Source organism: Brachyistius frenatus, unplaced genomic scaffold, assembly GCF_029030835.1.
Source record: "Brachyistius frenatus isolate BFR_SWC_R1_liver_20210118 unplaced genomic scaffold, ASM2903083v1 Contig_117, whole genome shotgun sequence".
Lineage (NCBI taxonomy): Eukaryota > Metazoa > Chordata > Actinopteri > Embiotocidae > Brachyistius > Brachyistius frenatus.
Genome location: NW_027210716.1, coordinates 870,450 through 898,085, shown reverse-complemented (window position 1 = coordinate 898,085; position 27,636 = coordinate 870,450). Strand labels below are relative to the sequence as shown.

Here is a 27,636-nt window from a genome sequence, read left to right as displayed (position 1 = left end):
ACATTTGCGTGGGAGTTCCCTTCACCGCCATGTCGGGATAGTGCACATCTCCCCCTCTCTCTCCCTCCCTCTCCTCTCCTCTCTCTCGCTCTCTCTCTCCTCTCTCTCTCTCTCTCTCTCTCTCTCTCTCTCTCTCTCTCTCCGCGCATCCTCCCCCACATTAACAGCTTAGCACAGCAGAAGCAGCTCCTACAGCATCCAGCAGCCAGCATCCATCCCTGCCTGGGGAGCAGCAGTCCTACCCGGCGCAGCACCGACGCACGGAGGGGGGCGCATCATCTGAGTGATGCCACAGCATCAGTCGCATTTCGACAAGAAATACTGAGAGCAGATCCGAAAGGAGGAGAGAAAAACGCTTCAGCCTCGAAGACAGCAACTGCCCATGAAGATGTCTAACGCTGACATCGTCTTAAACGCCACCGATCGGGTGGTGAAATGTAAGTTAACCTACATTTCCCGTATGGTTGTGGCTGTATTACGTAACATCTCAAGTGTTTAGCTCCTTGCGGTTTTGGCGGATCCTGGCCCTTTATTATCATGTCGTGCATTTAATGGTGTGTATGCGGCCATCAAGTTGTGCTCACGGTGATGGTTGTGGGCAACTGGAGCTTTGATGTTGATAAACAATCCGGTTTTCTTTGCTGCACAGCCCCCACGAAGAACGAGTACAAAGCAGCAGCAGCAGTGCACCGGGGAGATACGGAATATATATTTTTAATTGTACCAATTTATTCATGTTTTAATCTGGTCTGATACGATTTGACTGTATCTTGGCTTTAGCTCCAGAAGGCACGAGAAGAGAGAGAGAGAGAGAGAGGGTAAGAGGAGGAGGAGGGGGCGGAGGGGGGGGGGGGGGAGGAGGAGAAAACAGCTGAATAGCCGAGCTTGTGGTGGAAGCTGGGGCAGTGATGCAGCAGGATTTCGTGGGCTTTGAAGGGGCCAGCAGAAGAGGAAGAGGGCATGGAATTGACATTTAATGGGGTATATTTTACCAGGAGTGAGTCAGGTTTTAATTTGATTAGAAGAGGGACTATAAGGAATTCCACAAGCTGAGTCAGTAGATGGATCGATGTGGCATGATGAAGTGCTTCACAGTTGACATAACTCACTTATAGCTCTGCTCGTTTTGACCATGAATCAGCTCACTGTGCCTGAATTATATCCACATTTAGTATATTATCATAATGGCCGAGCAGCTCAGTCAGCATTAACAACTTTGTCCTTTAGGCTCCAGAGTTGTAGAAACATGGAGTAATCTGCACTGTGAGATACTCTTATGTGACAATGACTGCAGGCACAGCAAATGTACTGTATATGAAAGCTGTTACAGATGAATAAGCTTTACTTGATAATTGTACGGATGGGTCTGTACCATCAGAAAGGAGCTATGTTATAAGAATATCAGCCAGGTTCTTCCTGAGCACCCCTAACAATCTTTTTCCCACTCGTTTTTAGTGGAGCACTTCAGCAGTGTGATATAACAGACTGGGGACATGTGAACAGTTTCCTTTCCACAAACTGCATCTTAAATTGTTAAACACATACTGCTGCCACATTTCACTGCACTGTCTCCGTACTGTAAGACATTAAATTGTGCAAACTAATTGCTGCAATGTTTGTCATTTGTCAGCCATTAACGAAAGTAATTCAATCAAAAAGTCCACCTGGGATGACAGTGTTAATGGTGGTTGTATGTTTTAGCAAGAACTAATAACCAATACAAAACTGATGTGGTTATTTCTTGGCAAAGCTTTGCTGACATGCAGGGGTTCAAACATATGTCAAACAGCAGGTTTATATCAGCAAAAGCAACACAGCCAAGAATTCTGACTCAGTTCTTTGCTTTTGTAACATGGTCATGTAACAAGGAGGTTCAGGAGTTTGAAATGCTCAAAGTAGTTTCACTTTTGTTGTTTATGAAAGTCTCAGGCTAGAAACCTTGTTAAAGAGCCTCTCTTGTGGCTTTGAATATCCATTAATTTGGCCCGTCTGACTATTGAAAATGGATTATAACCCTCCAAATTTATGCTGATAACGTCGAGTAGTGCTTGACAGACATGTGGATATTCCTTTTGTCACTTTTATCTGCTCTCCTATTCCTGTATTCTACTTTGAAAAAGTAGAGAAAGCCGAGTATTTAAAAAAAAAAAAAAAAAAATGTTATCCCAAAAGAGAAGTGAAAAAAATAGACTGAATCATGCATCCATCAGATGATCAAAGGCAGCTATAGAGACAGTGGCGATTTTGATGCTGAGACTGACATTTCCTGCAGTTATTATTGTGTGTGGTTCTTGTTGCCAACTACCAAGCACTGACACTACAAGCTACTCCAAGTTATTTTTATCGCTGCGAACAGAGCTCTAACTTCCTCACCGGTTCCCTTTTCTTTCACTTTTTTAACCTGACAGAGCACATCTGAAGAGATACAGTAACTGCTGGCCTGTGCATTTTGTTTTCCCACACCACTGTCACCACTGTGATCTGAGCCATATTGACATCAGTTACTTCAGATATGGGGGCCTGTCTTACTTTGACCTGAGCCATAATATGTCAGCGTAAAACTCAACAGGCCTTCCTTCCCTAGCAAACATGCAAATTGGTTCCAACTACACTTATATTGACATTAATAACTTACTAATAGCCATGATGTCGCAATAGTTAGCTCTAAACATGAACATCAGGCTGGAGGTGCATACAGTAGCAGCTGAAATATCACACAAACCAGGTCACAGCAGAGGAGGTGTGGAGGAAAAAGGAAGACCTGTTTGGCATAACATTACAAGCCTGACCCTTGGGTCTGTGTTTGTTAACTAGATCTCTCATAAATGCACACTGTCCACTTAGTTGTTTCCCTGCTTGAATGCAGGGTTGTTAATTAGCAACATAAACCTACACTATTTTTTAAACTCAAAGAGTAAAAACTCTTGTTTTAGAAAATGTTCTTTGGCATAAAAATGTATCGAGTCTCAACCTCGTACATTAAATTTGACGCGTCTACTGTATGAGCATATTCAACTCAGTATTTATGCGAACCTCCAATGCAAATTGCAGTTTTCCGTGGCGGTACTGGCTGTACTTTAACAGTCATCTGCTGCTGCTGTTGCCCGGCAACATACAGTATTTCATAGTTCAACTCTGCTTGGGTGCTGAGCAGAAGTCAGCTTTTCATCTCTCCACAGTACATCTACATGAGTGGGCTCGTATATCTGTGTCAACATTTGTGTATTTCTGTAAAAACGTGTTGTTGAAGATCATTTGTTAAGAATCTGGGTTGTGGTTGTTTTTCTTTATTTCTTTGTTGCCAGTGGGCTCAATCCATTGCAGCTCCATTCTGCCTAAAAATGCTGAGTGTAATGTCCTCTTCAAAGCAGCCACATGTGGCTCATTTCACTTCATTAGACGGTTAAAATTGTGCCAGCAATTTGAAGTTTAAAATCGGCTAAAACAACAGTTCCAGAGGGATTCAGGCTCCTGCATCACATTTATCTTTTTTGGAAAGTAAATTACAGCAGCTACACTGATGCATTTCAACACAGCTTAGTTTTCATCCCTTTCCATCTCTTAGATATACTACATTTTCTTTTTTGTATTTGGCAAATTGAAGACACTTTTCAATCAGCATTGCTATACCTCACGGGCTCATTCACGTCCTCTCTATTCTGCCTGTGCTGAATTTGTACTCGCTGGTAAAGTGTCAAAGCACACATCGCCATCACAGATACACACTGCGCACTGTGAAAAATGTTAGTGCCATTAAATACACTCGCTGGGGCTTGCCTCATTATCCCAGGAGCAGCGAGTTTGAGATTTCTCTAGTCAAGCATTCATTATTAAAGAGCATGTTGATCATGTTCAGTTTAAGCCTGAGCTTTGAGACTCCTCCTTTGTCTTCTCTTCATTTGGCGCTGCTGAGTGACCCTGTTTGCGATGCACAAATCTGGCAAGCATACCCTCAACTCCTGAATATTCGACTGCCGACGGCTTGTGTTATGTGTACATATGTATGCTCGTGTCTGGCTTTTCTAATGAATTCTGCAGCTGGTCTTCATTTAGACTTATTTTTTTCCTTCCATGTGAATTATTTACAGCTCAGACACTTAGAAAGAGTTTTCTATGTTAAGCCAGATGATCTGTAGATTAACATCAACACACGGACCCTGACAGCTCATAGTCACAGCACACAGAGATCAGCACCAGATCTAATAAATAACCTTTGCTGCCGCTGAAGTAATGATCTGTGGTTGGATTTCACAGTTTCACAGGCTGTCTGTTGGGTAGGTGACTGGTGCATTTTAATGGCCACAGGCTTTAGCAATCCAGGGAGAGTGCTGGATGAATCGAGTGCTTAGATGTTTTATCCAGCACTCAGAAAATACTTAACAAGTAACCACACATCTGTACAGGAAGAACTGTTATTAAATGACAGTTATTTTGTGTGACAACCTATTTTAGTTAGTTATACATATTCAAACTCCAGACAATACCAGCAGGGATAAGAGTATTCTCTATTTGCATCATTACACACTGTTTAATAAGTAATAATGCTACTTTAGCATCAGTCATTTAAAGCTGATGGATAGATAGATGGATGGATGGATGGATGGATGGATGGATGGATGGATGGATGGACAGATGGATAGACGGATGGATAGACAGATAGACAGATACAAATAATGACACAGATCAGCCCAGTGTCTCATCAAAGCTTATAATAAACCAGTTTGTCCACTAGAAGATACCGTTTCAGTGACACATGTCGCCTGGCCTATGCGTGAAAATTATGTATGACCATTAAAGGAGGTTGTGTAATAATGTACAAAGACTGATGAGGAGGAGGTCGGGGGTGAATGGATGGAACAAACAAGGACACTGGTATTCAAGTCAGTCCGAAAGCCAAAGTCAAATTGCATTACATTTAAGTAACGTATTTATTTACATAATGTACATTTGTACATTATGTAAATAAATACGTTACTATGTACGTTACTAAATACATTACTATGTATTTATTTACATAATGTACATTTGTACATTATGTAAATAAATACGTTACTAAATAGTAACAGCCTTGACATTACATATTTTAACCCAAGTCCTGATTTTGCCCTAATCCTAACTAAGTGGTTTTGTTGCCTAACTGTTCACACCAAGGAGAGGCAGAATGTGACACTGAGTATCCTCCAATGGACTGATGGATGTATCACATGCTTTGGAGTGATACCAGGCTGTACTAACACATAGAAATATAACACTTTTGAAAACACTGAAAAATAAATGCAGTAATTGGCATCTCTAAAGATACAAAAATAACAACCAAATACTAATTTGTAAATACAAAACATCTGTGGAGACCATTGGTGTCGGGTGTGTGTGTGTGTGTGTGTGTGTGTGTGTGTGTGTGTGTGTGTGTGTGTGTGTGTGTGTGTGTGTGTGTGTGTGTACATGTGTGTGTGTGTGTGTGTGTGTGTGTGTGTGTGTGTGTGTGTGTGTGTGTGTGTGTGTGTGTGTGTGTGTGTGTGTGTGTGTGTGTGTGTGTGTGTGTGTGTGTGTGTGTGTGTGTGTGTGTGTGTGTGTGTGTGTGTGTGTGTGTGTGTGTGTGTGTGTGTGTGTGTGTGTGTGTGTGTGTGTGTGTGTGTGTGTCCCCCCCCCCCCCCCCCATTCTGAATAATTTAATTATAATTCCTGTTTAATTTAAAGTTAGAAATGGCGTCTCACTTTATTCTCTCTCTCTCTCTCTCTCTCTCCATTTTAAGCAAAACCATTTTTAGAAGAATGGTTTTCATGCCAAAGATGCACATATACTGTCAACAAACATGGACGCAGCAGCACCACAATATTGCCTGCAGACACAATATGGATGGAGTTTTCTCAAATAACATTTCTGCATGATTTCCTTGATGATATGTTGTCTGTTTCATTCTTGAGTGCTGCTTGCCATATTATCTCGACGCTGTGGCCAAAAACAGTCACAAATTGTTTTCTTGGTGGCATTAACAGTAGCCATAGTTACTGTGATATCCCCTGTGCTTAAATGTCATCACATGCCTGTGCTCTGTCCTCAGCTGTCCCCTTCCCCTTGAGCCACCGCCTTACAATGAAGGAAGTGTTTGACTGTGAAGGGAAACCTCGCGTGGATCTCCTGAAGGCCCACCTCACCAAGGAGGGCCGTGTGGAGGAGGCCGTCGCACTTCGAATCATCAATGAGGGAGCAGCTATCCTGCGTCAGGAGAAAACTATACTAGACATCGAGGCACCAGTCACAGGTAACAAACCTCTTAGAGACATTTACCTGCCACTTTTTGTTAACGCTGGCTCAGTTTCATTTAGTGTCCCAGTAAACTGTGAAAATGAGCCAGCGTGCACGATACCAGGATCCCTGGAGATAGCTCACGTAAGTGGAAAGCAGCCATTTCTGAGGTTTCTGATGACAAAACAAAATTTCTGCTCAGATAAACGCAGATAATATGATGTACAACTAGAATTTGATCATTTGAGATATATGCCAGCCTCAGAACTGAAACAGGGATGTTGTGTTTAAATCATGTGTCTTCACCACTTTGCCACAAAATTGTCCTTTTGGCTGGTGTGGTTTGCTAGATATCATCTCTATGTTCCCAGGTCCTACGTTCCAATGATTTATATGGCACCTAATGGGAACATGACAAGTGGTCCTATATTTCTCCTGCTCTACACATGTGGTCTCCCAGAGTCCAACTATATACTCCCAGGGTCATATGTTCCCAAGGCCCTATGTCACCAAGCTCTCTATAGCACATAATATTAGGAACATGAAAAAGACCAGCTCCACATTAACTTCATATGCCCTGGGGAGTTTAGGGTTATTTTGTCAAAATAATAAAAGGGATATTTGAGGGCTACACTTATGACACTTTCCGTATAATCAACTTCTTCAGCTTGAGACCTTTGATTTAAGACATTTCCCTGTCTTTCCCTATGTTTCCTGTCTGTACCTTGACTCTCACTATCAAAAATAATGGCAAAATGGCAAAACATTATTGAAAGAATTTTTTTTTTTTTTTTTTAATATTCTTTCTTCTATGTTTGGATCACCTCAGAGTGGGGGATAGTCTTGCTGAGGTCTATAGGAAGACTAGTGGAAGATCTTACTTTGTAAAAGTCTAAGGTCCTGAAAAGCTAAATTGCTGCTGGTTCTGAAACTTGGGCATCATTTTGGCAATACTTTGAAAAAAAGTAAAATATCCTGGAAGTAGTTGAGACGCACACCATGAAGCTGCAACCAGACTCTTCTAAATTCCAGCTGGAGACCTTTGGTGCATGGTGAACTCTTTTCTCCTTTGTTCCACGTCTGGGTCTCAACTGTCGCTACCTAATAACTACAAAGATAACTAATGAAAAAATACAGAATATATGAATGAGATGAGTATACTCTAGTATCAAAAGAGTATAGAGTTTAGATTGAGTACTGAAACTCTTATTTTGTTAAAAGATTTTTTTTTCCAATATTTTAAAATCCAAATAAATACTTTGTACTGTGGACTTTTGATTTTGGTGCATGGAAAGGGTTTTCTCTCTTCCTTTAAGCATCAGAATCACAAACAGTGTAACATTAAATATACATGTAATGATGCATGTTATTGGCCTCCCATCAGCTTAATAGTCATAATTGAAATTGAGTACAATATTTAGTCAAAATAGAGATGACAAATAGATGAAATTCACATTGACTTGAGGAGAAATCTCCGTATGTTGACTGACATCAGGAAAATGGAGGCTTTATGTATCAATCATGAAATATGGATGATGAAGGGAGTATTGCGTACGGGGTTCGTACATTAGTTGTATATTGTTGTGAGCGCGAGTGGTGTTTCAATGTCTCTGTAGCTGTATGTGAATCTTTCCCCGCATGCGTGTGTTTGTGTATGTGCTTGTATGTATGTGCGCATGTGTGCGTTTGATTGCTTTAGTCACACAAGCAGTCTCCCACTCACATTGCTCTAAGCTTTGAGTGGGCGAAGGCCACTGTGGAGCTGATAGGGGAGACGGGAAAGCGAGAGGAGATGGAGGATGAGTAGGAGAGAAGGAGACAGAGAAAGATGATAATGAAAAATTTAAGGCAGCGAGGAAATGAGATGTAGGTTTGCACTCGAGAGCCATAGTGTTCACTACAAAAAAAAAGTATATATCTCCCCGGGGGCTTAGATTTCTCTTTTTGAGGTGAGCCCTTCTCATTTCACACAAGCAGAAGACAGAGACCTTTCAGACCACAGAAAGAGCTCCCTCGACCTGAGGACGGGAGAATTTACACCATTATAATCTCAAATCCAAGTGCTCAAAGTGTAGTTCCTCTATCATGTGTGTGTTTGCATACTGGCTACATAGCTATAACTGTAAGTTAAACACATATCAATGCTCCTGCAGTTTGTAGGAATATTATTTTCATAAACTCTCCTCTACCCCTCTGCTAACTGTTTGAGTTAATCTTTTTTCTACTTGACACAATTTACAACAGTTAGTGATAATATATTTAATTAACCTTGCCTGCGTCCTCTACTGGAGGAGTTTCACAGAAGAAAACTGTACGCAGTGGTTACACTAACCCAGAGTGATGATGAAGAAATGTGTAAATGCAAGCAACACATTTTTAAACTTGCTTACAATATGCTCCGTTTTCTTTCTGTTTATAGCAGAGTGTGCCATTGTTTACTGTTATATAACATCTATATTTCATTGTACACATATTTTTCATTATTAATGATAGCCCACTGTAAGGTTACAGCTTTGTTTATTTTACACCTGGCTGTTTTCCTATTGCTCATAGCTTCAGTTTTTTCCGATTATAGTCTGGAAACTGTGTTCACTTTAAGGTTCGCTCAGCTACTCCGAAAGGCGGACAACCAGCAGCCAGTGAGGGTTCGATGACGTTGAAGTCATGAGTTGGTTTCTAAATGTAGTTCCAACAATTGTGTTGGTGGTGTCAGAGCTTAATGAAGCGATACAAACAGTTGCACTAGCAACTATTGAGGAATTGAAGCCGGAGCAAAAACAGTGCTCCTTGTATCCTTCATTTTACTTTACAAACTTTGCAATGGTCATTTACAAGGTATTGCACTCCGCTCACATTGGGGGAGTGTCTCCAGTTTGGTGAGTTTTGGTGTGTAACATATGTCATATGCTGATGAGTTAAAAGGCTGCTCCAGTAGTTTCAAAATGAATCTGAGGTCTACGCCCAGTAGGATGCAATGACTGGAAACAATCTCCAATAGAGCGTGGCTAGTCCCAAATATTCAAGCAGAGAATTTGGTTGTGGTAATACCAGGCTACTTAATTGTTGCAACAGGTATCATTACAACAAACAGAAATCAAATACAACTTGTCACAACTGTCAAGATACAGATATAAAGACAAACCTGTGCATCTCCACGCAGTTGCCCCGCCTGCCTATCCGCCTATCTGTCTATATATAAAGCTAGCCAGAATTAGAAGATACACACCTCTGGTACAAAGTGTACTTCTTGGTACAGCCATAAGATCCTGTCAGAATATCTCGTCTTCTGTCCTCAAACCTTCACGACTGGTAAATAACATGAGTGGATCTCCTGCAGGCGTTACATATCGACACAAACCCTCACATCATGTCTGTCAAGTGAAAAGACTCCAGGAGAAAAACATCCTAGTTTCCTGCTCATTCACAACTGTATCTAACTGTTTTTGAGTGGGTTTCACGAGCAACAGCAGGTTTGAGAGTTTTATTTGTTTTATCTGTTTCACTTAAAAGTTTCATGAAAAAAGGACTGAAAAAGTAAGTGTGATTTTTTTTCTCTCTCATCAAACGTGAAAAAGTTTGATGTGCACACGCACATGCAAAGAACAAAGATTAGGACCAAGAAATTCAATGAGATTTTTGTGATTCCGCAACATCTGCTGTCCTTTGGTTGTTTTTCAGTCTGTGGGGACATCCATGGGCAATTCTTTGATCTTATGAAGCTGTTTGAAGTGGGAGGATCACCAGCCACAACACGCTACCTGTTCCTCGGGGACTACGTTGACCGTGGCTACTTCAGTATTGAGGTAAATCCAGGGGAATATCTTTAAGCATCCCATGGGGAACACAAACTGCATAAATCGTCATATGTTGAAATGCAACATAAGTAACTATTTGTTTGTTTGTTTTGACAGTGTGTTTTATACCTTTGGTCGCTGAAAAACCTCTATCCAAAGACACTATTTTTACTTCGTGGAAATCATGAATGTAGACATTTGACAGAATATTTCACCTTCAAACAAGAATGTAAGTACCTCTTAGTGTTTAACTTATTCTTTTTATTTATTTTTTTCTCTCTCCCTGTCTTACTAATGTTGTTTAGAACCTGGAGCACTGTTGGTAGATATGAACCTGCTTGATGGCTGTCATGTTAATTCTCTATGATGGAACGAAAGGAAAAAGAATTGTCTGTAAACAACCAAAAATATAGAGTAGGAAAACACATGCAAAGCAATGTAGACAGCACTTACTCACAAATGCACACGCATGCATGAGCAAATTATGTATGTTATTTTTTTCAAATGAAAATAAGTACATGAAATGCCTGCAGCAAACAGCCATTGAAAATGACCCTCATTGAGTTAATACAACTGTATGACCTCACCTATAGAACTGTATTTACATGAGCCTATTAAATATTTTTATTAGATTTTTTATTTCTTACATTTTTGCATATTACCTTTTTGCATAAGCCACAAAATATCTTTTGTATTGTTGTTTGGTTCAATACAAAAGGTGACGAAAACAAACAAAACAGGATGTTATATGATATGAAAACACATTTGTCCAAAGAAAGAGTTTTGTACTATTTTACGTCACTATCATTGTATAGCTCAGTGCGCTGATTCAGCTGATTACGTTTCTGTCTCCTGTCAGGTAAAATCAAGTACTCAGAGCAGGTGTATGACTCATGTATGGATTCGTTTGACTGCCTTCCCCTGGCTGCACTCATGAACCAGCAGTTTCTGTGTGTCCACGGTGGACTCTCACCGGAAATACACACCTTAGATGACATTAAAAAGGTAACAACCCACAGCCTCAGCGCTACCAGATTGCACTCTACATTGCTTTTATATATGTCTGACATATACGTCTCCTTCCCTATGTTAAGTTGGATCGGTTCAAGGAGCCGCCAGCGTTTGGGCCCATGTGTGACCTGCTGTGGTCCGACCCTCTGGAAGACTTTGGCAATGAGAAAACCCAGGAATATTTCAGCCACAACACAGTGCGAGGCTGCTCCTACTTCTACAGGTGAGCTGTTTCTTTTCCTACCTGCAGCAACGTCTGTTGTTTGGTCTGGATTATTCCAACATTTTATCCACACTTACATGTAGTAGAAACTTAAATACTTGCACAGCTTTGTCTCAGTAATCTGAAACTTTGTGTTTAGGATATCTTGCTTTGCGAATAATCACCAACATAAATTTCATATACTGCACTGATTGCATTAGGTTGAACAATTGTGGCTCATTGCAGGTCGGTATTTGCACTTTAGTTAAAAAAAAAAAAAAAAAAAAAAAAAAAAAAAGGAAAGGCTGTGTTTCGCTCTGTGAATCCCTCCACAATAAACCCTGGCTGATATAAATAGAGTAAACTTTAAAAACTACTGGCTGGTTGATGTTGAATTAGGTGGCTGGTTATCATTTGATTCTGTTCCACACCCTTTAAAATTAGACAGTGTATTTAAGAAAGGGAATGACATGAATACACCCAAAGTTATCAGTGCTGATGAGATTTCATTTAATCTTACCAGAGAATTGAGGGCAAAATTTGACTGTTCCATAGAAGCAAATGAACTCTTAATATCAAAAATAGATGTTAAGATTCAGAATTATTAATAGATATCAAACATTTGTTGATACCTGAGCCAAACTAAAAATAACAAAATCAAATAGAGGCGCACTTAACAAGGAGACTGAATGATTCAGTGAATGAATGGTAAACATATTTTTAAAGCTTGTAGATTTTGTTTGTGTCTATGAGTAAACAGGTTATATTGCCTTGTGGTTAACATGGTTGATACGAGTTTGTCTTTTTGACTTAAAGAACAGATTGTTACAGAAAAAAGATTGGCTGGCTAAACCTGGAGTCAAATAAAAATAGAGGCAGTGAGAGGATGGTAGAAACCATAATGGCGAGGCAGATTGGGAACAGGTTTGTTAAACAACTATTTAACCTCTGTGACGGAGCATGTAAAAGAAGAAGGAGAAGAGCGCTGTCCTAGTAATGTTACGAGATGGAAGCGAGCTGTAGAGGTAGGTGGTGGTGAGGAGAAGAGATTAGGTGGCAGTTATGGTGAGAGTTTTCTTAATGAAGGTTCAGAACAGTACAGAGCCCTGCGTGGGAGTTGTAACTCGGCTCAAATCACAAAAGTCAGGAAGACTCATTCCTCCACTGAAGAGGAAATGACATTCTGGACAGTGCGTGCAGGATAATTGCTGTTCAGTCACATTATAACCCGACTGTAATTGTCATTTCTGTGCACGTGCAAGCACATGCAGGAGTGTCAAAGGTGTCCTTTGTTATGACTCATATCAGATAAAATAATGTCCCTGCAGCGTTTTGGGCTTTTGAGATTCACCCTAAAACCATCTTGACAGTTTAGCCTCTTAACTTCCACTGAGCATATTTTCTTTTACAGTACTGCTGCTCTTTTCTCAAAATCAGCTTCTTTTTTTTTTTTTAAATGTAAATTTTGTTCAAATATCTTTATAATTCAAGATCATGGTTCCTGTTTCAGAAATCAGCTTGCAAAGACATAACGCTAGAAATTTTCCTGCTTTTATATTTTTCTAAATTGCCTTATTTGTGTGCTATAAATGCCCCCTCAGGATAGGACTACTTGAATATCTGTTATAACTTTACGGCTGTAAACGCAAAAAAATTTGATATACAGTAATGAAGTTCTTTCATTCAGCAGGTTTCAAATATCTGACAATTGATATTATTATCAAACCGAGACAAAGTAAAGCCAGGGATGAATGTTCAGTGGAGCTTTAAAATACTGAGTTAAAAGCAAACAAAATGCAGATAAAACTGATGAAGACATACAGAAGCCAGTAAAGTGTCTTAAATTCCCCTTTCACGGCTGTTAAATGGTCAGCGACTGCTATTCACAGTGAGGTAGGAGCTCAGTGAGGATTATTCTGTAGATGTGTGGAGGATGCTGCTATAATAGTCATCTATCTCCCCGTGGCTTTGTTCTGCCTTCACTCTCAAACTTACCTCTCCATCATTATGACTCTTGCCAACTATACAGTACGAGCGCAGCACAGAGAACCACATTCTCCTGGGGATCTTTGGGAAATGCAAGAAAATCTCCATCTGAAACAGAAGTAGATAGAGCAGGATGAGGTGGTACATTAACAATATATATATTAACAAAATGTAACGTGGTCATAAGATTTCAATCTTCTAACCTTGTTGTAATACATAGAAACACACACACACACACACACACACACACACACACACACACACACACACACACACACACACACACACACACACACACACACACACACACACACACTATTGGGCAGCGTTATTTGACTTTTTCACAAGCAGCCTTAAAATTGCCTGTTTCTTGAAGCTTGAGGCAAAAAAAAATTATTAATTGGAAACTGACAATCTAGTGCTTATTTTTTTTTCATGCATGCCGTGCCAAAATTATTTTTAAATCCACTCCTGTTTTTTTGATTTATTGATGAAATTACTACTCATAAAACATTCAAAATAAATCCTGATAAAAAGTTGTTGTATATGTATTTTAAACAGCACATCACATGTATAATTCATGTGGAGTCACAGCACAGCTGCAGGCTTATCCTTTTCAATAACTAATGTAGTAATGTTGTATTTTTCTAATATAAGGGTCTGTATTAAATCTATCAACACATACAGTAGTATCATCTACACTACATCTAAACTTCTGTTATATTAGTTTGTGAACGGCCATTATGAGGCCTTGAGTCTGGATTTTGGCCGTCACCATCTTTCTTGTTCGGAGCAGTTTGGAGGGAGAAGTGATCATATTTGGTCAATCTAGGGAGGAGCGAGCTGTATATCTGACTAGATCTAATTGGAAACTCGAAGACACTACGCCCCGCCCACCTATAGCAGAAACCTGACCAAACTATAGGCCTGTCAATCAAACAGACACGCCCCCAGAAATAAAAACATTTTTTTAGGCCTGATATCTAATTAGTGACGGGATTATTTTCAGGTGTACTGACAGAAAACGAATAAGGAGTGACTTTAGCTAACAACACCATGATAACGTGTAGAAAAAAAAATCCTTGACTATATTTTATGAGATAAGTTGAATGGGAGTCTATGGAGCCAGAGCCATTTTGGAGCCATCCTCTAGTGGCCCCGAGTGGTATTGCACTTTATTGTGCTTCTGCATTGGCCTAATTTTTCCGACCCGGAAGCTACGTCCACTTTTATGTACAGTCTACGGTACTACTACAGTAGCAAAGCTCGAACTAAACAAGTCTAAGTTCTTTTGCAGTGATTGGAAAAGTGTGATTCTGCTTAGGCATTAGGAATACAGTTATGCAGCGACATTACCTTTTATATTCGGGGGGAAAATGAATCTGTCAGAAAGGTGGACATCACGTCCACCCTTCTGACAGATGGATAGGTGAAAGAAAAAACTTCTCAATTTCACGGTCACAACACAACACTTCCATCTCTCGCTGTCTCTTTCGCTCACTTGTCAGATTCCTCGCTTTCTCTCTCACTGACTCGCAGGCTCACTGACACATTATCGTGTGTTTTCACAAAGAGGAGAGAAGGAAAGTGAGCTGCAGGCCAGCATCGTGTGTGTGCCGTGTTCTCTCGCGCAGTAATCGATAGATAACGTCGGAACGGACGAAGAATAAATTAGTACATTAGTGTATGTTGGGTTCTTGTGTTATTACATGACATAGATTGTGAAACCAAAAAGAATACTGCTTACAGCGATGACAAACTTAATCGTTAGTAAGTGCGATTTTAAAACTGTCGTATCTCTAAGGTAGAAATGCATTGAAGATGTGTTTTTAATAGAAACAGTTATATAACCAGCATTTTGCGGTGCTGTTAGGGTGCACTGTCAGCCACAGAGGAAAGTGTTACAACATATTCATGTTAGAGTGTAACACAGCTATTCTTGTAATTTATATACTGGCCACCGAAGGAACGTTAGCCATGTGACCTAGATAAATGGGGAGGATGGCACAGTTACGCCAGGTGCTCAGGGCACAGCAGTCTCCTTGTTTTTCTTCCGGCACAAACCTTTGAGCACTTAAATATTTTAAACGCCACTGAAAGTTTGATGGGTCCGAGGATGGCAGAGACTGTAAGGAAGTGGAGGAAGAGAGAGGATTGTTGCTGGGGAGGATTTACTGTGTGTTGTTTTGGGTCTGGGAAGAAAAAAAAAAAAAATCAAAGAGTTGAAGCAATTATGTTTAAGTGTTTAATCATTTAAATCATTTTTCCAAAAAAAACAAAAAACAAAAAATTTTATGCTTCCTAAGGTTGCAGGTTTTCTGAAGTTTATCACTGTGAATTGAATATGTCAGCTATAAGAACTGTTCTTTATAGAGCTTCTTCTGCTTGGAATTTCTCAATATCAAAAACATCAAAACTGGATTTTCTTACAAAAAGTCAATAAAACAAAATCTGATGAATTGCTGTATATGAACTTTTGATTGCTGTGGTTTTTTTTGTTTTAAATCTTTGGTTTTAGTTTCGGTTAATATTGTTTTTAATGTCATGCAGGGTCATTATGTACTTAATTTCTGAGTTTTGGTTATATTATTTTCTGTTTTGTTGATGTAGTGTTGATTTTTATTTGTTGGTTTATTGTTTTTGTGTGGACCTCTAAAACTAGTGACCACTTTGTGGAAGAGAGAACTAAAAGCATAATGACTAAATCAAGAAATGGCAGATTAATTTATAACAAAAATACAAACAAAATAATTAGTTGCAGTCTAAAATGTGACATTTTAATAGGATTTAATGAAAGAAGGTAAATGGTGGGGGTAATGATTGTTAATCTAAGTTCACATTGTCTTCTGGGCGTTATTAGATGTGCTAATCGGTTATTCATTGAATTTTGGGTTTTCACTGTGTCAGTCTTTGAAATTGGATTGCTCAATGTGGAGTCTGAATTTATAAATATAGTGAGTATTGATCACTGCAAACAGTAATTAGCAGATTGAGATCTGTTGGTGAACATACAGTACAATTAACTTTATCAATAAATTAAGATAGTTTATTTAAAACCAATCAAGCAAACTTTTGAAAACAACATAATTCTTTAACAGGTTGGTACTTGCGACTGATGGTTTAAAGAAAAGTTTCAGGTCTGGAATACGTGAGAGGGAATAAATAAAGGACTCACAAAGGACTTTGAACCTATGAACTGTATGGAAATGACAGAGTGAGGTGGTGTTGGATTGTGGATTTTAGAGGAGCAAAGGAAATTTTAATCCATTATCTTTTTTTATAACCAAGGAGACACAGTTTGAGGGGATAATGCAATTTCTGAATGACATAACACAACCTTCCGGGTATTACATAACAACTGTGGTGAGAGCTGTAAATGGTACCCTGCAGTGGTCGGCAGCTGGAAGTGTCCCAATTCTCATCATCTGTCCCTCCTGTGTGACACAAGTCTAATGTTTTCTGTTTTCTTTTTTTGTTTCCTGTGGAAATAAATTGTATTCCTAAATCTGTTCCATTTCGGATCCCTAGCCATCTAAGTCTAGTCTGAACTGTCACACAGGAAGTCAAGTGGTTTGTTTTTTTTATCATCGTTCTCTACGGGACAGCTCATTGTCCAGCTGGCCTGAAAAACATAGAGGACAACTGTGGCATGCAGCCAGTGCAGGAATAACCACATCACCATTTAATTAGTCATTGGGAAATGATTCCATTATGGGCAGCACAAGAACAGTTGTGTTGCAGTTAAATTAGTGACTGAGTCGGTGATACTGTCTTCAGTAACAGACTGCCAGATGATGTTCATTTGCACTTACAGCTTCTTTTTTTTTATTTATTTTTTTTATAGATGGAGCCCCTTTAAAATGTGACCAGTCATTTCAGAAAATGGAAGTTAGAACTTCCATTTTAGAATAAAAAAAGAGCGAAATAGTTAGATTTGAACACATACTGTGATGAGCCAAATATGCCTAATAGGCTGTTGGTCCTTCACGACCTGCTAAAACAGTTCTGACTTACTTCACATTAGCTCTGAGGACGTCCTTTTTGGTGCCAACATGTTACAATGAGTCCAATAACACCTTTACACCTGTCCAAATCTCTGCATCCAACAAGTTGACTAAAATAACTGACTGTTCACTTACCAGCTAATATATTCTACTCGTGAGGTTTAACATGTTGGGTTTCAGACACAAAGAACTCATGGATACAAAAAATAACACACAAAAATCCAGTAATTTGTCGACAGTTAGCTAATGCTACCACAATATGAGGGCTGGAGCCTTCAAAGACACACAAGAATTAGTGCTGCAAAATCATTGGAAGACTCAAAACAAGTGCAACAATTTAGTTTCTCAATACTCACACTGTCTTTATATTTCATAAACATAAACAGCATGAAAGAATTGTTCTGTTTGTGCCAATTAACAACCAAAAGAAAACTACTGCATGCAGTTTCTGGACACGGGTCCATGGTTGTAGCATAAAAGGATATATCAGCAGTCATTCCCACATCACCCAGCAGAGACAGATACTTGTTAAAGTGAATCAGAAATTTTATAATGGGCAGTAAACCACTTAATAAGAGTCACTGTGTTCTTCAAATGAATGGAGCAGTGCAATTTAACAGTGAAATAACTAATTTATTACTCTAAAAAGTCGTCCTGAGGTAACATAATCAAACAACTTACGAAAGCACGTGTTGTTTCTAGCAGTCAAAAAAATGGGTGGAGCACCGACAGCTTGAATAGTGTCTTATTGCAAAGGGTGCACTATGCAGATGCTTTACGCCATGTGTGAGTGTTGCAGCGCGCTCGGTTGTCTGCCTGAGCTAACTTGCAGGCTTCATTCCCTCTCAGGCATATTTCCTGTTAGGTTAGCGCTGCGGAGCACGAAGCTCTGACTGCCGCTCACCCGGTCAGCTTATTTTTCACTGCAACAGGTAGCTGTTGGGTGGGTTTTTCACTGCCTTGCATCACCCTCAGCAAGGCCTTCATAAATACATTTATGAGTGACAAATCTGTGTTGTTTTATTTTCTGGGGAGTGGAAGTGTATATGAAATTAATAACCTGCAGTTTGAATAATGTTCTGTTGTTCTAAAATGAAAAAAAAATGTCAAAGTAATATTAAGATTTTACTTTTACTTTCATACTCTGATATTTTACAGTCAATTTTCAAGGATGTTTCTAAACCCACTTTTGATTCACTCTTTCTAGTTATCCAGCTGTTTGTGAGTTCCTACAGAGCAATAACCTATTATCAATCATCCGAGCGCACGAAGCACAAGATGCTGGGTATGTTATATCACTGCAACGCACCCACCTAAACAAAAATAAATACTTATTTGCATATGTAAGAACAAGCTCTGCTTTTTATTGTCTCTCTCTACCTCCACCTGGCCACCCTGAAGCTACCGGATGTACCGTAAAAGTCAGACCACTGGGTTCCCATCCCTCATTACCATCTTCTCAGCGCCAAACTACCTGGATGTTTACAACAACAAAGGTCAGAAAATCTCTCCATCTCATCTGTTCAACGATATACCCGACTTTGTTTCAGTTGGCAGTGCCTTCTGTAGTACTTGTGTTTGTTGCTTGTGTTTTTACTCAATAATAGTGTTTGTTTGTTTTTTTTTATCACAGGAATATGCCTGAATTATAGTAAGCTATGTAAAATGAACAAGCTCCTGTGTTAAAATGTATTATTGCCATCTAGCATTTAATTTCTATGGCTAAAAGGCATAAGGTTTACTGTTAAATTAAATGTTACACCAGTCAACAGTAAAGCCTGTGAAAGAGAGGTGCCTCAATTCCAACGCCTGCACCCCTGACCTTTTAACTACATCTGGGTCACATTACATGAAAACAGCTGGTTGATGGACAAACACAATGGAGCTGTACATCACTAAAGGGACATTTCAGAGCCCTTAAATAGTGGCCCTATATCTGATCAAACGACTGCTTTGGACTCCTCTGACTTATATGTTGAAAAAGGTTTTTAACAGCGCTGGAGTCCATGGGTTAATGTGACTGCATTTAGCTGTGAGCAGGGATAAGAATGCATCAGGGAGCCCCCGTTTGTTTGTGTTCTCAGATCTGTGTCTTGGTTGCCATAGGCTATGGGAGATGGGGAGCGTGGGAGGGACTGTCGGCATTGCTGACTATCTCCATGTGGCTTTATCCCTCTTGATGTAACAGTGTCAGCAGTCACTGGCCTCAGCTGGGCCATCTAGTGGCTGAATATCTATTTTTGTTTTCTGCTTGTGCTTCTGCTGAAAGAATATGAAACAGGCTAACATCCCTGAACATGAATATATTTGAAGAAAGCATATATGAAACACGGCTGTGCATACGCATATGGCGGTAAACAACTTAAAGCTCCTGCACTGTGCACAGTATAAAACAAAATGATTTTGTCTTGTAAAGACATATCGTAACAAACATCAAAATCTACCAAACATTTCTTACATAATAACTTTGCACTAGACTGTTACCTAAAGATTCATGTTAATGTATGTAAATGTCGCTGCAGTAGTGGGTCCTATAAATCCTATAGATTATTTTCAAAAGACACACAATAGAAATCAAAGAAGGCACTAATTATTTGCTTGAACTATAAATCTTTTTGGACTGTTAGAGTGTTAGTTAAGGTTTGTTAAGTTTGCTTTCTTTTGATAATTTTAATCATAAGTGCCCGCTGTATTTTTCAGTTGTCATGCGTTATTCAATCCTGGATTTGTATGTGTCTTTGTGCCAATAAAGGACTCATAAATTGCAGCCCTAGCTCTTGTTATGACATATATAGGGGTTGTGTCTGTATATAATGCATCACTTGTAAGAATTATTTTTATCTTAAAAAAAAGTTTAAAATCATTTCAACCTCATTGTTCACATCATGATGCCTTAATGGGTCAAGCAGCAACAAGACTGATTCACTCTGGCGACCGCATAAAGCAATTATATCCTATAAAATAGATGAACTTACAATTGTTTTAACAATTTAAACAGAGATATCCTAAATTAAATGATGATTTGTACTAAATAACTACTTTCTGAATGTTTGTTAAAAAACATAAATGTAATGTTAATGTGGTGTACAATTAATCTATTAGGCCATAAGATTCTGTGAGAATTAAAGGAAAGTCACTTTTTCTTCTGCTTCTTCAACAGCTGCTGTACTGAAATATGAAAATAACGTCATGAACATCCGACAGTTCAACTGCTCACCCCATCCCTACTGGCTGCCCAACTTCATGGATGTCTTCACCTGGTCTCTGCCGTTTGTTGGAGAAAAGGGTATCACTTATTATTTTTATTTTTTTATTTTTCCTGAACAAAGTCTTTTGATGTCTGTCAGGTGCTTTTGATACGACGCCAAATGCTATATGATTACTCGATAACTTTTCCTCTTTTGTACATGTTATTTCTTCCGCAGTCACAGAAATGCTGGTTAATGTGCTGAGCATCTGCTCTGATGATGAACTCATGATGAATGATGAAGATGAGATTTTTGATGGTGAGAAGTCTTGTAATAATAAGTAAACATGATTCGATAATTCATTAATTATATTACTCATTAGTGCACTGTGGGTTCAGTTCACACTCTATACATTAAACTAGATCTCAAAATGAAGACTGCAGACACATCTGAACTGCTGAGAGAAAACAACCCTGCAACACTCATTTCAAACCTGGAAGATTTCATTTCACTACTGGTCCTTCAACAGGGTGATTTACATAATGTGTAGAAAACAGAGCTTTTGTATACTCCATAAGAAGGTTGGCTAAACAATGACAGCACACTCCTCCCACATCTGAACTCTTCACGCTGAGGATTTTGGGTTCCCTTCTTTTCTTGTGACAAATTTGTTTGGAATTTGGCTAATTTCTCTCTGCGACAGCCAAGGTACATTTACATATGTTTTTATGATTTAAATACTGCCTCAATTTCAGTTCCAATAAATGCAGTGAATTGTCACTTGATTTAAACAAGTAAAGCTAAAACAGTAGCTTATAGTTTATCATTTTTAAACATACCATAAAATAACATACTAAGACAACATTTGTTATGTCAGGGAGGCCAATAAATATTTTCTAATTCACTACATGTACTGTAGGCTATTATGGCAGAATCTATAGTATAAGGTCACATGAGCATCCAGTGTACTGTAATTACAATAACAAATACATTATAATGGCCTAGACGAAGTATTTATTGCAATATATCACATATCAGTCCTATGCAGATATTCTAAAGTGCATATACAAATAGTATGTACACAGACATACAGTATACTGTACATATAGATGTTTTAATTGCCCTAGACCCTACAAACATAAAGCTTATGACAGCATATGTTATATCTGAGAAGCCTGTCGTATTTTTTTTTTGCAGCCAATGCAGCTGCAGCACGCAAGGAGGTGATCAGGAACAAGATCCGTGCTATTGGAAAAATGGCCAAAATGTTCTCAGTTCTCAGGTAGGCTTTTTGTTTTCTGAGTGTGAATGTAGGTATGATTATATTTCAAATTAGGACGGGTGTAAAGAGTTTATGAGTGTGCTTACTATATGTACAGTATATCTACCACTGTCGGTCTGGGGGCAGAAAGTTTATTTTCGCTGGTTTGGTCAGGGTTCAGCAACATTTTCTGACCTGTTTGCCTCTGTCTGTCTTTCCTGCAGAGAGGAGAGTGAAAATGTGTTGACGCTTAAGGGCCTGACGCCCACTGGCATGCTGCCAAGCGGGGTTCTCTCTGGAGGCAGACAGACACTGCAGAGTGGTGAGCAAAAGGCTCTGGCTAAGCCTTTTCTCTATCATTTACTGCCTCTTTTTTTTAATGTTTCTTTTTTTTTCATCACCATTCTGAACCCCACCATTGCTCTTATCTCTCTCTTTCTTATTTTTTTTCTCTACCTTAAATAAAGAATAGCCAGCAGGCATTGCTTTAGCCTCTTAACAATGCTCTTATCGCGTTCAGGCTACGGAGAATACCTCAATGTTACAGACCAAATCAAAACAGTTTTTCAGTCTTTATGTGTACAGTATCAAATTAAAGCAGTTACATAACATAATGTAAGACCTGCATCACGTTATTTAAAAAAAAAACTTACCGCTACTGTCCAACATGCCAACATGTCCTCAAACCAAAACAACAAGATTTGTCTTGTTTTCAATTACTCCCAAAATTACACGTTTAAGCTATAGACCGTATATAAAAATGTATGTACATAAACATCGGTCGTCTTAACCCTCTTCAACAATCGACCAGTGTTGTCGTTTTCTGGTGCGGTCAAACTACATTGATCAAATTATAGAACCAGACAAAGACGGAGGTCCCTTCGATATTTGTGTCTTTACTGTAATCGCAATAAGTTTTAAACAAAACTTAAAGCTACTTTACAATTCTATTTATCCATGGGTGGCAAACAGAAAAACTAATTGACATCAACATAGCCTTATCAGTTTAGCAATCCAATATATTGGTGGACATTTAGCTCGTGACAAATACAGAAACAAAACAACAAACAAATCAAATCCCATTACTCACTTATTGCACATACTATGCTACTTGTCTTCTTTATAAGCCAAGATTTAAAAATAAAAAGAGAAAAAGAAATATAGTGCAATAGTTGAAGGCCAGTACAAGTAATTTCCTTCCTCTTACCTAAAATGTGTCTCTCACCCTCATCCTACGACTCTTTCCATCTCCATCTCCGTCACGCTCTTTCTATGTGGATCTATCTTATTTCTCACATGAATTTATTTCTCTCAGACTTTAACGCATGGCACTCTTCTGACTTCATCTGCATTGCCAATGAACATGTATATTTCGTCCGGCCTAACACAAGCTGCCTTTTTGCCGGGGCTGCATTTAACATTTGCATGGCTTTATCAGAAGTAACCTGCTCCCCTCCTCCTCCCTCAGCCACCATTGAAGCTATTGAAGCCATCGAGCCGACTGATGAGGACGGAGAAGGTAAAGATGTTGCTCCGCCTACCACCCCTCTCAATAGTTTGTCACAGTCTCATGCCATAGAGGCCACCTGCCACTGACAAATTCATGCACACAACAACTCAGACAATAACAACTCATATCACTCTTGATGCTAGTATGGCTGGCACTTTACTTTGCAGTAGCATACGTCAAATCCAAATGATTATTTGTAAAGAAGGTCACCTTATATGCAGGGAAATATTTGAAGGAATGGCTTTCTAATGGCTGCCTGACTGGTAAAGAGGAAAAACATCTCAAAACTGGCAGTACTTGCAGGGTGGGAAGCCCTATGAGGAATCGTGCTCTTGTAACTGTTGAGTCAATGCACATGCAGAGGGCGGAGGGAACTGGGAAGATAACATGCACACTTTAATGTAGCTCTCACCAGTGTCCACTGCCTACACTAAAACAGAGAGGCCCAGCAATGACTGCAGCATAGATTTGGATTAAAAACTGGGAGGGAAACTGAGCAGTAGGGGAAATGCAAAATAAAAAAAATAAAAACCTTTTTAAAGTATCGAGAAATGATGAGTTAAAACACTGCAAAGACAAGTGCTGCAAGGAAATGCATGACTAAAGCACATTGTTTTGGGTTTGGCTTGTAAATGGCCTCCATCTGGCTCTAAAAAGTGTTGCATGCACACGAACAAGAAACAGAGCAGAGTATCAACATGAAATACAGTACGCATCCTGAAGCCTGAGCTCCTGCGGTAATAGTCACTCACTAACCAAGAAGCTGCAGTAAGAGACAGGAGATTACAGCACTCAACAATTTACTGCATATGTACATCTTATTTGAAGTAAGTCGCAGGATAAAAGCAGATAGATTTTGTATTGATTGTTTAGAGATATGTTTGGTCTTTTCACAATAAGGGTAAGTTCACTGAGTCTTGGTCAGTTGCCTTTTTTTCCGCATACATGTTTTGAATATTTTAGAAAAGAAAAGAAAAAGGAAAAGACAAATTTCTTCCCAATTAAGACTTACACGCAGAACTTCTGTGTTTTGGGTTTTAATGCCTGGTAAGTACCAAAAGCATTTGATATTTTAGGGGAAATACACAACTTGAGAGTTTTTGGGGAATATTCTGAGATTGTGCCTTTACATTGCGATCCTGATTCCTTTATATGTTTGCTCTTTTCAGCTGTCCGTGGGTTCTCCCCCCAGCACAAGATCACCAGCTTCGCGGAGGCCAAGGGCCTGGACCGCATCAACGAGCGCATGCCACCTCGCAAGGATGGGGTGAATCACGTGGATCACTCCATGGGGAAGATGAATATGTCGGAAGCAAACGGCACAGAAGACAACAGCAACATCCAGTGATGTGCTGTCTGAGCCTCAGAACCGTGCCGCTGTTACGCTGTGCAGCAAGACTTTGCTAAATCGGGAATTCAAGGCCTCAGAACATAGAAATAGAACAGGCCCACAGATAGAACATGAAATCTGCAGCAAATCTAAAACGGGCGAAAAAGGTCATTTATTTCATGACGGTATGTCATTGCACAGTTGGGGGAGGGGGGAGCTTGGTTCACAGCAAGGGATAAGGAGAGGCCAGCAGGCTGCAGCTTGACTGAAAAAAGTGTGTTTGAAAGTTGTGTCTGCCTGTTGTTCCCTTTCTCAATTCAATTACAGACTGAATTGTAGGGGGGTTGTGTTGTTTTGAGTGCTGACACACATCTGCTCCTTCATTACAGGGCCTGGCAGAAGACATAATTGCAGTATCCATGCCACACAAATCATTGTACTGTTTTATAAAGTGTTTATTATGAATCACTCACTAATTCACTTCATGAGGAAAACAATCTTGTTTACGTACATGTTTTGCTCGTATTAAATCACACCACTTTGTGAAAAAGGAAGCAAAAAAGCTAAATGTGTACCTCATAAAACTTGCAGCTCAATCTTACCGATGGACTTAAATTTATTGATTTACCTTGTAGTAAGATGCTGTCAACCTGCAAAGGAAAGAAGGCAGGGTGCTCATGTGTGCTCATAACTCTGGCCTAAAACCACTGCTGTCTGAGATCAACCTCCACCATGGATATGTCTCAATAATCTCCCCCCAATACTGCTCCTTTTCCTCATCTTCCTCATTGTCAGTCATCTCCCAGCAAGATACAACTTGGAGGGGATGAGGGAAGAATGGAAGGGGATGAAAAGGGCATTTGGGGAAATTTCCTTCCACTGCATACTGTAGATACCACAGCATCACATTAAACACCAAGATTTAACATCTGATAATGTCACACTACCCGATATGAAGATGCAAGTTCATCAACATATGCAGTTCAATTTTAAAGGTTATATTTCTATCAAGAACATCCTTGAAGTTGTTTACTTCCGCTTCACTAATCGTTTCAGCATTTCACATTAGAGAAGCATGCCGTTTGATTAAGCTTTACCTCACATGAAAATAAAATTTAAAAAAATGAATCACTCACTTGAGCATCCTCTGCTAAAGGAGTCTTGACATCATGGGTTTCTCATCTCTTCATTGCTGTGACTGGCAACAAAGCTGCATTCACACCAGTTTCTGGATCACAGAGAGGAAGAAAAGAAGGGACTTTGAATTTTGAGACATACCCTGCTATCAAGACACTACCTGATTATTTCTCACCTGACTGTTGCTCAAGAGAAAGCAAAGGAACGTGTGCCGTCACTAAAGTTATACATTAGCGCCCTTTCAGTTTTTGCACTTTCTGCTGCGCTGCAAATTCAATGAGATTTCATTCCTAAGAGCTACACGAAGTACTATATCAGAGTGCGAAGGAAATTCTACAAATTTGTGTGTTCATGAAATTCACATATCTTTTCTTGACAGAGTATTTATCAACCACACACACCATTGTGTCATTTAGAGTACGTTGGAAATTTGTGTGATTTGATGAATGAATTCGGACTAGATTATTATTATTAAATGGGAAGAAATGTGTTTTCATTTTCACTAAATTTGATTTAAAGTTGTCAGAAATCAATCCACCAATATTGGTTCTAAATATGTTATGCTGAAATGTTGAAATGCAGTGGATAAACAGGCTGGGATTAACTTCACTGACAGGTGCACACTGTGATCCAAATCAAATCAGTTCCCATGCTTGTTTAAAAACGCTTATTATAACGTACAGTTTATTGGTATATCATACGGCCAAGTTATACTGAAGGATGCTTTTTGACAGATAGAAGATAAAAAAAAAATAGGATAATAATCTAGGCAGCAGGGCCCCAACCACAAGTGACACCATAAATTTCTAGAATTTCCTTTCATACATGAATATTTTTTCTACTTTATACTCCATCTTTCTATTTAATGATGAAGGTAAGGGAATTAAAGATGGACAAAAAGTGATTTTTACCACAGCATCTATGGTATGGAACGCATCAATGCATGCAAATAAGTTCCTAATTGTTACGTGAGATTATAATTGTGATAGTTGTGTTTCAAATAGTAAACTTGAATTATTTTATTTTTTAATTATATTTGTAGTTTTATTTGTCTTGTTTTATAACTTTTATAAATAGGCTTCCTTTGATTGTTTTGGTCCATTTTTTTCATTCTGTTATTTATTGCTACTGCTTTTAATTTTATATTGATTTCTTGTATGCAGAGATGCCCTTTTAGGGTGTGAAGCCTTGTGTTATATATTTTTCTTCTGTTGTACTGATGTACAGACAATGTTCAATAGTGTGAATGAATATAATCTCAGTGAAAAGCAACTTTCAGGCTGCCAAAGCATGATAGCATGGTTTTCAGATGTAAATGAATTGGACACAGAAAATCATGTGCCACACGTACATTTAACAGGAAACATTGTACTCTGGTTATATTTACTGCTGATATTATTATTGTTACAATTTAGCTTATGGTTATTTTCCTTCCTCCGTTTCTGGTTCTCGTATGGTCTACATGCCTATTTTAACAAACAAATATAATGGATTTTATCTTGCAACATTTTTTTATTATCTATGGAAATATGTTTTGGCATTTGACTTCATAAATAATACACACATTGTAAGCATGCCCTATGGGACAAATCACATTTTTTTACTCTTGAATAAAATATGCATGAACAAAGTGTGTGGTATTTCTAACTCATTGCTGGGAGCATTAATGCTAATTTTAACTTTGACTCATATTTACATCCAGATACGCCTACAGACCCTCAAAAAAACAAATAAATGCCTTGCATGTAGCTACAATGTGGCCAACGAAGAATATTTACAAGTCTGTATCAGAATCAACACTACATTTAATTAAGTCTGCCATAATGCGATTAATTTGATCAGTCACCAATTGCTATAGAGCTGTAGGGAGTTTAAAATTGTGAATAATGCTACCCTTATCTATATTAAGAAATAGCATACACAGTTTTGTTCTCTGTTTATTTCTCCACCAGGCTAATTTAGATAA

The 27,636-nt window shown here is 38.9% G+C and overlaps 2 protein-coding genes across 3 annotated transcripts in view; one reads left to right on the top strand and one right to left on the bottom strand.

Annotated features, from left to right (window-relative positions):
• Positions 1 to 13,350, bottom strand: part of cxxc5a (CXXC finger protein 5a) — a 42,358-nt gene extending 29,008 nt beyond the window's left edge. The window contains exon 1 of one of the 2 annotated variants that reach the window (XM_069713348.1): positions 13,250 to 13,350. The gene's annotated coding sequence lies outside the window, so the exon portion shown is untranslated. The remainder of the gene's footprint in view (positions 1 to 13,249) is intronic. The other variant, XM_069713349.1, reaches the window with a different exon arrangement.
• ppp3ca (protein phosphatase 3, catalytic subunit, alpha isozyme) lies at positions 138 to 27,301 on the top strand. The gene is made up of 14 exons (XM_069713343.1): positions 138 to 437; positions 6,063 to 6,263; positions 9,926 to 10,050; positions 10,159 to 10,270; positions 10,901 to 11,046; positions 11,136 to 11,275; positions 18,452 to 18,529; positions 18,646 to 18,740; positions 20,405 to 20,530; positions 20,670 to 20,750; positions 21,630 to 21,714; positions 21,918 to 22,015; positions 23,162 to 23,212; positions 24,373 to 27,301. Exons 1-14 carry the CDS (start codon positions 383 to 385, stop codon positions 24,549 to 24,551), a joined length of 1,572 nt encoding a protein of 523 aa, XP_069569444.1. The 5' UTR covers positions 138 to 382; the 3' UTR covers positions 24,552 to 27,301.
• The last annotated feature ends 335 nt before the right edge of the window (positions 27,302 to 27,636 follow it).

Bases quoted from the DNA above. Each gene is read 5' to 3' on its own strand.
- ppp3ca (XM_069713343.1), top strand. From the start codon at position 383: ATGAAGATGTCTAACGCTGACATCGTCTTAAACGCCACCGATCGGGTG. The intron at 11,047-11,135 runs GTAACAACCCAC...CCCTATGTTAAG, and splicing joins CCTTAGATGACATTAAAAAG to TTGGATCGGTTCAAGGAGCC. The intron at 22,016-23,161 runs GTGAGCAAAAGG...CTCCTCCCTCAG, and splicing joins CAGACAGACACTGCAGAGTG to CCACCATTGAAGCTATTGAA.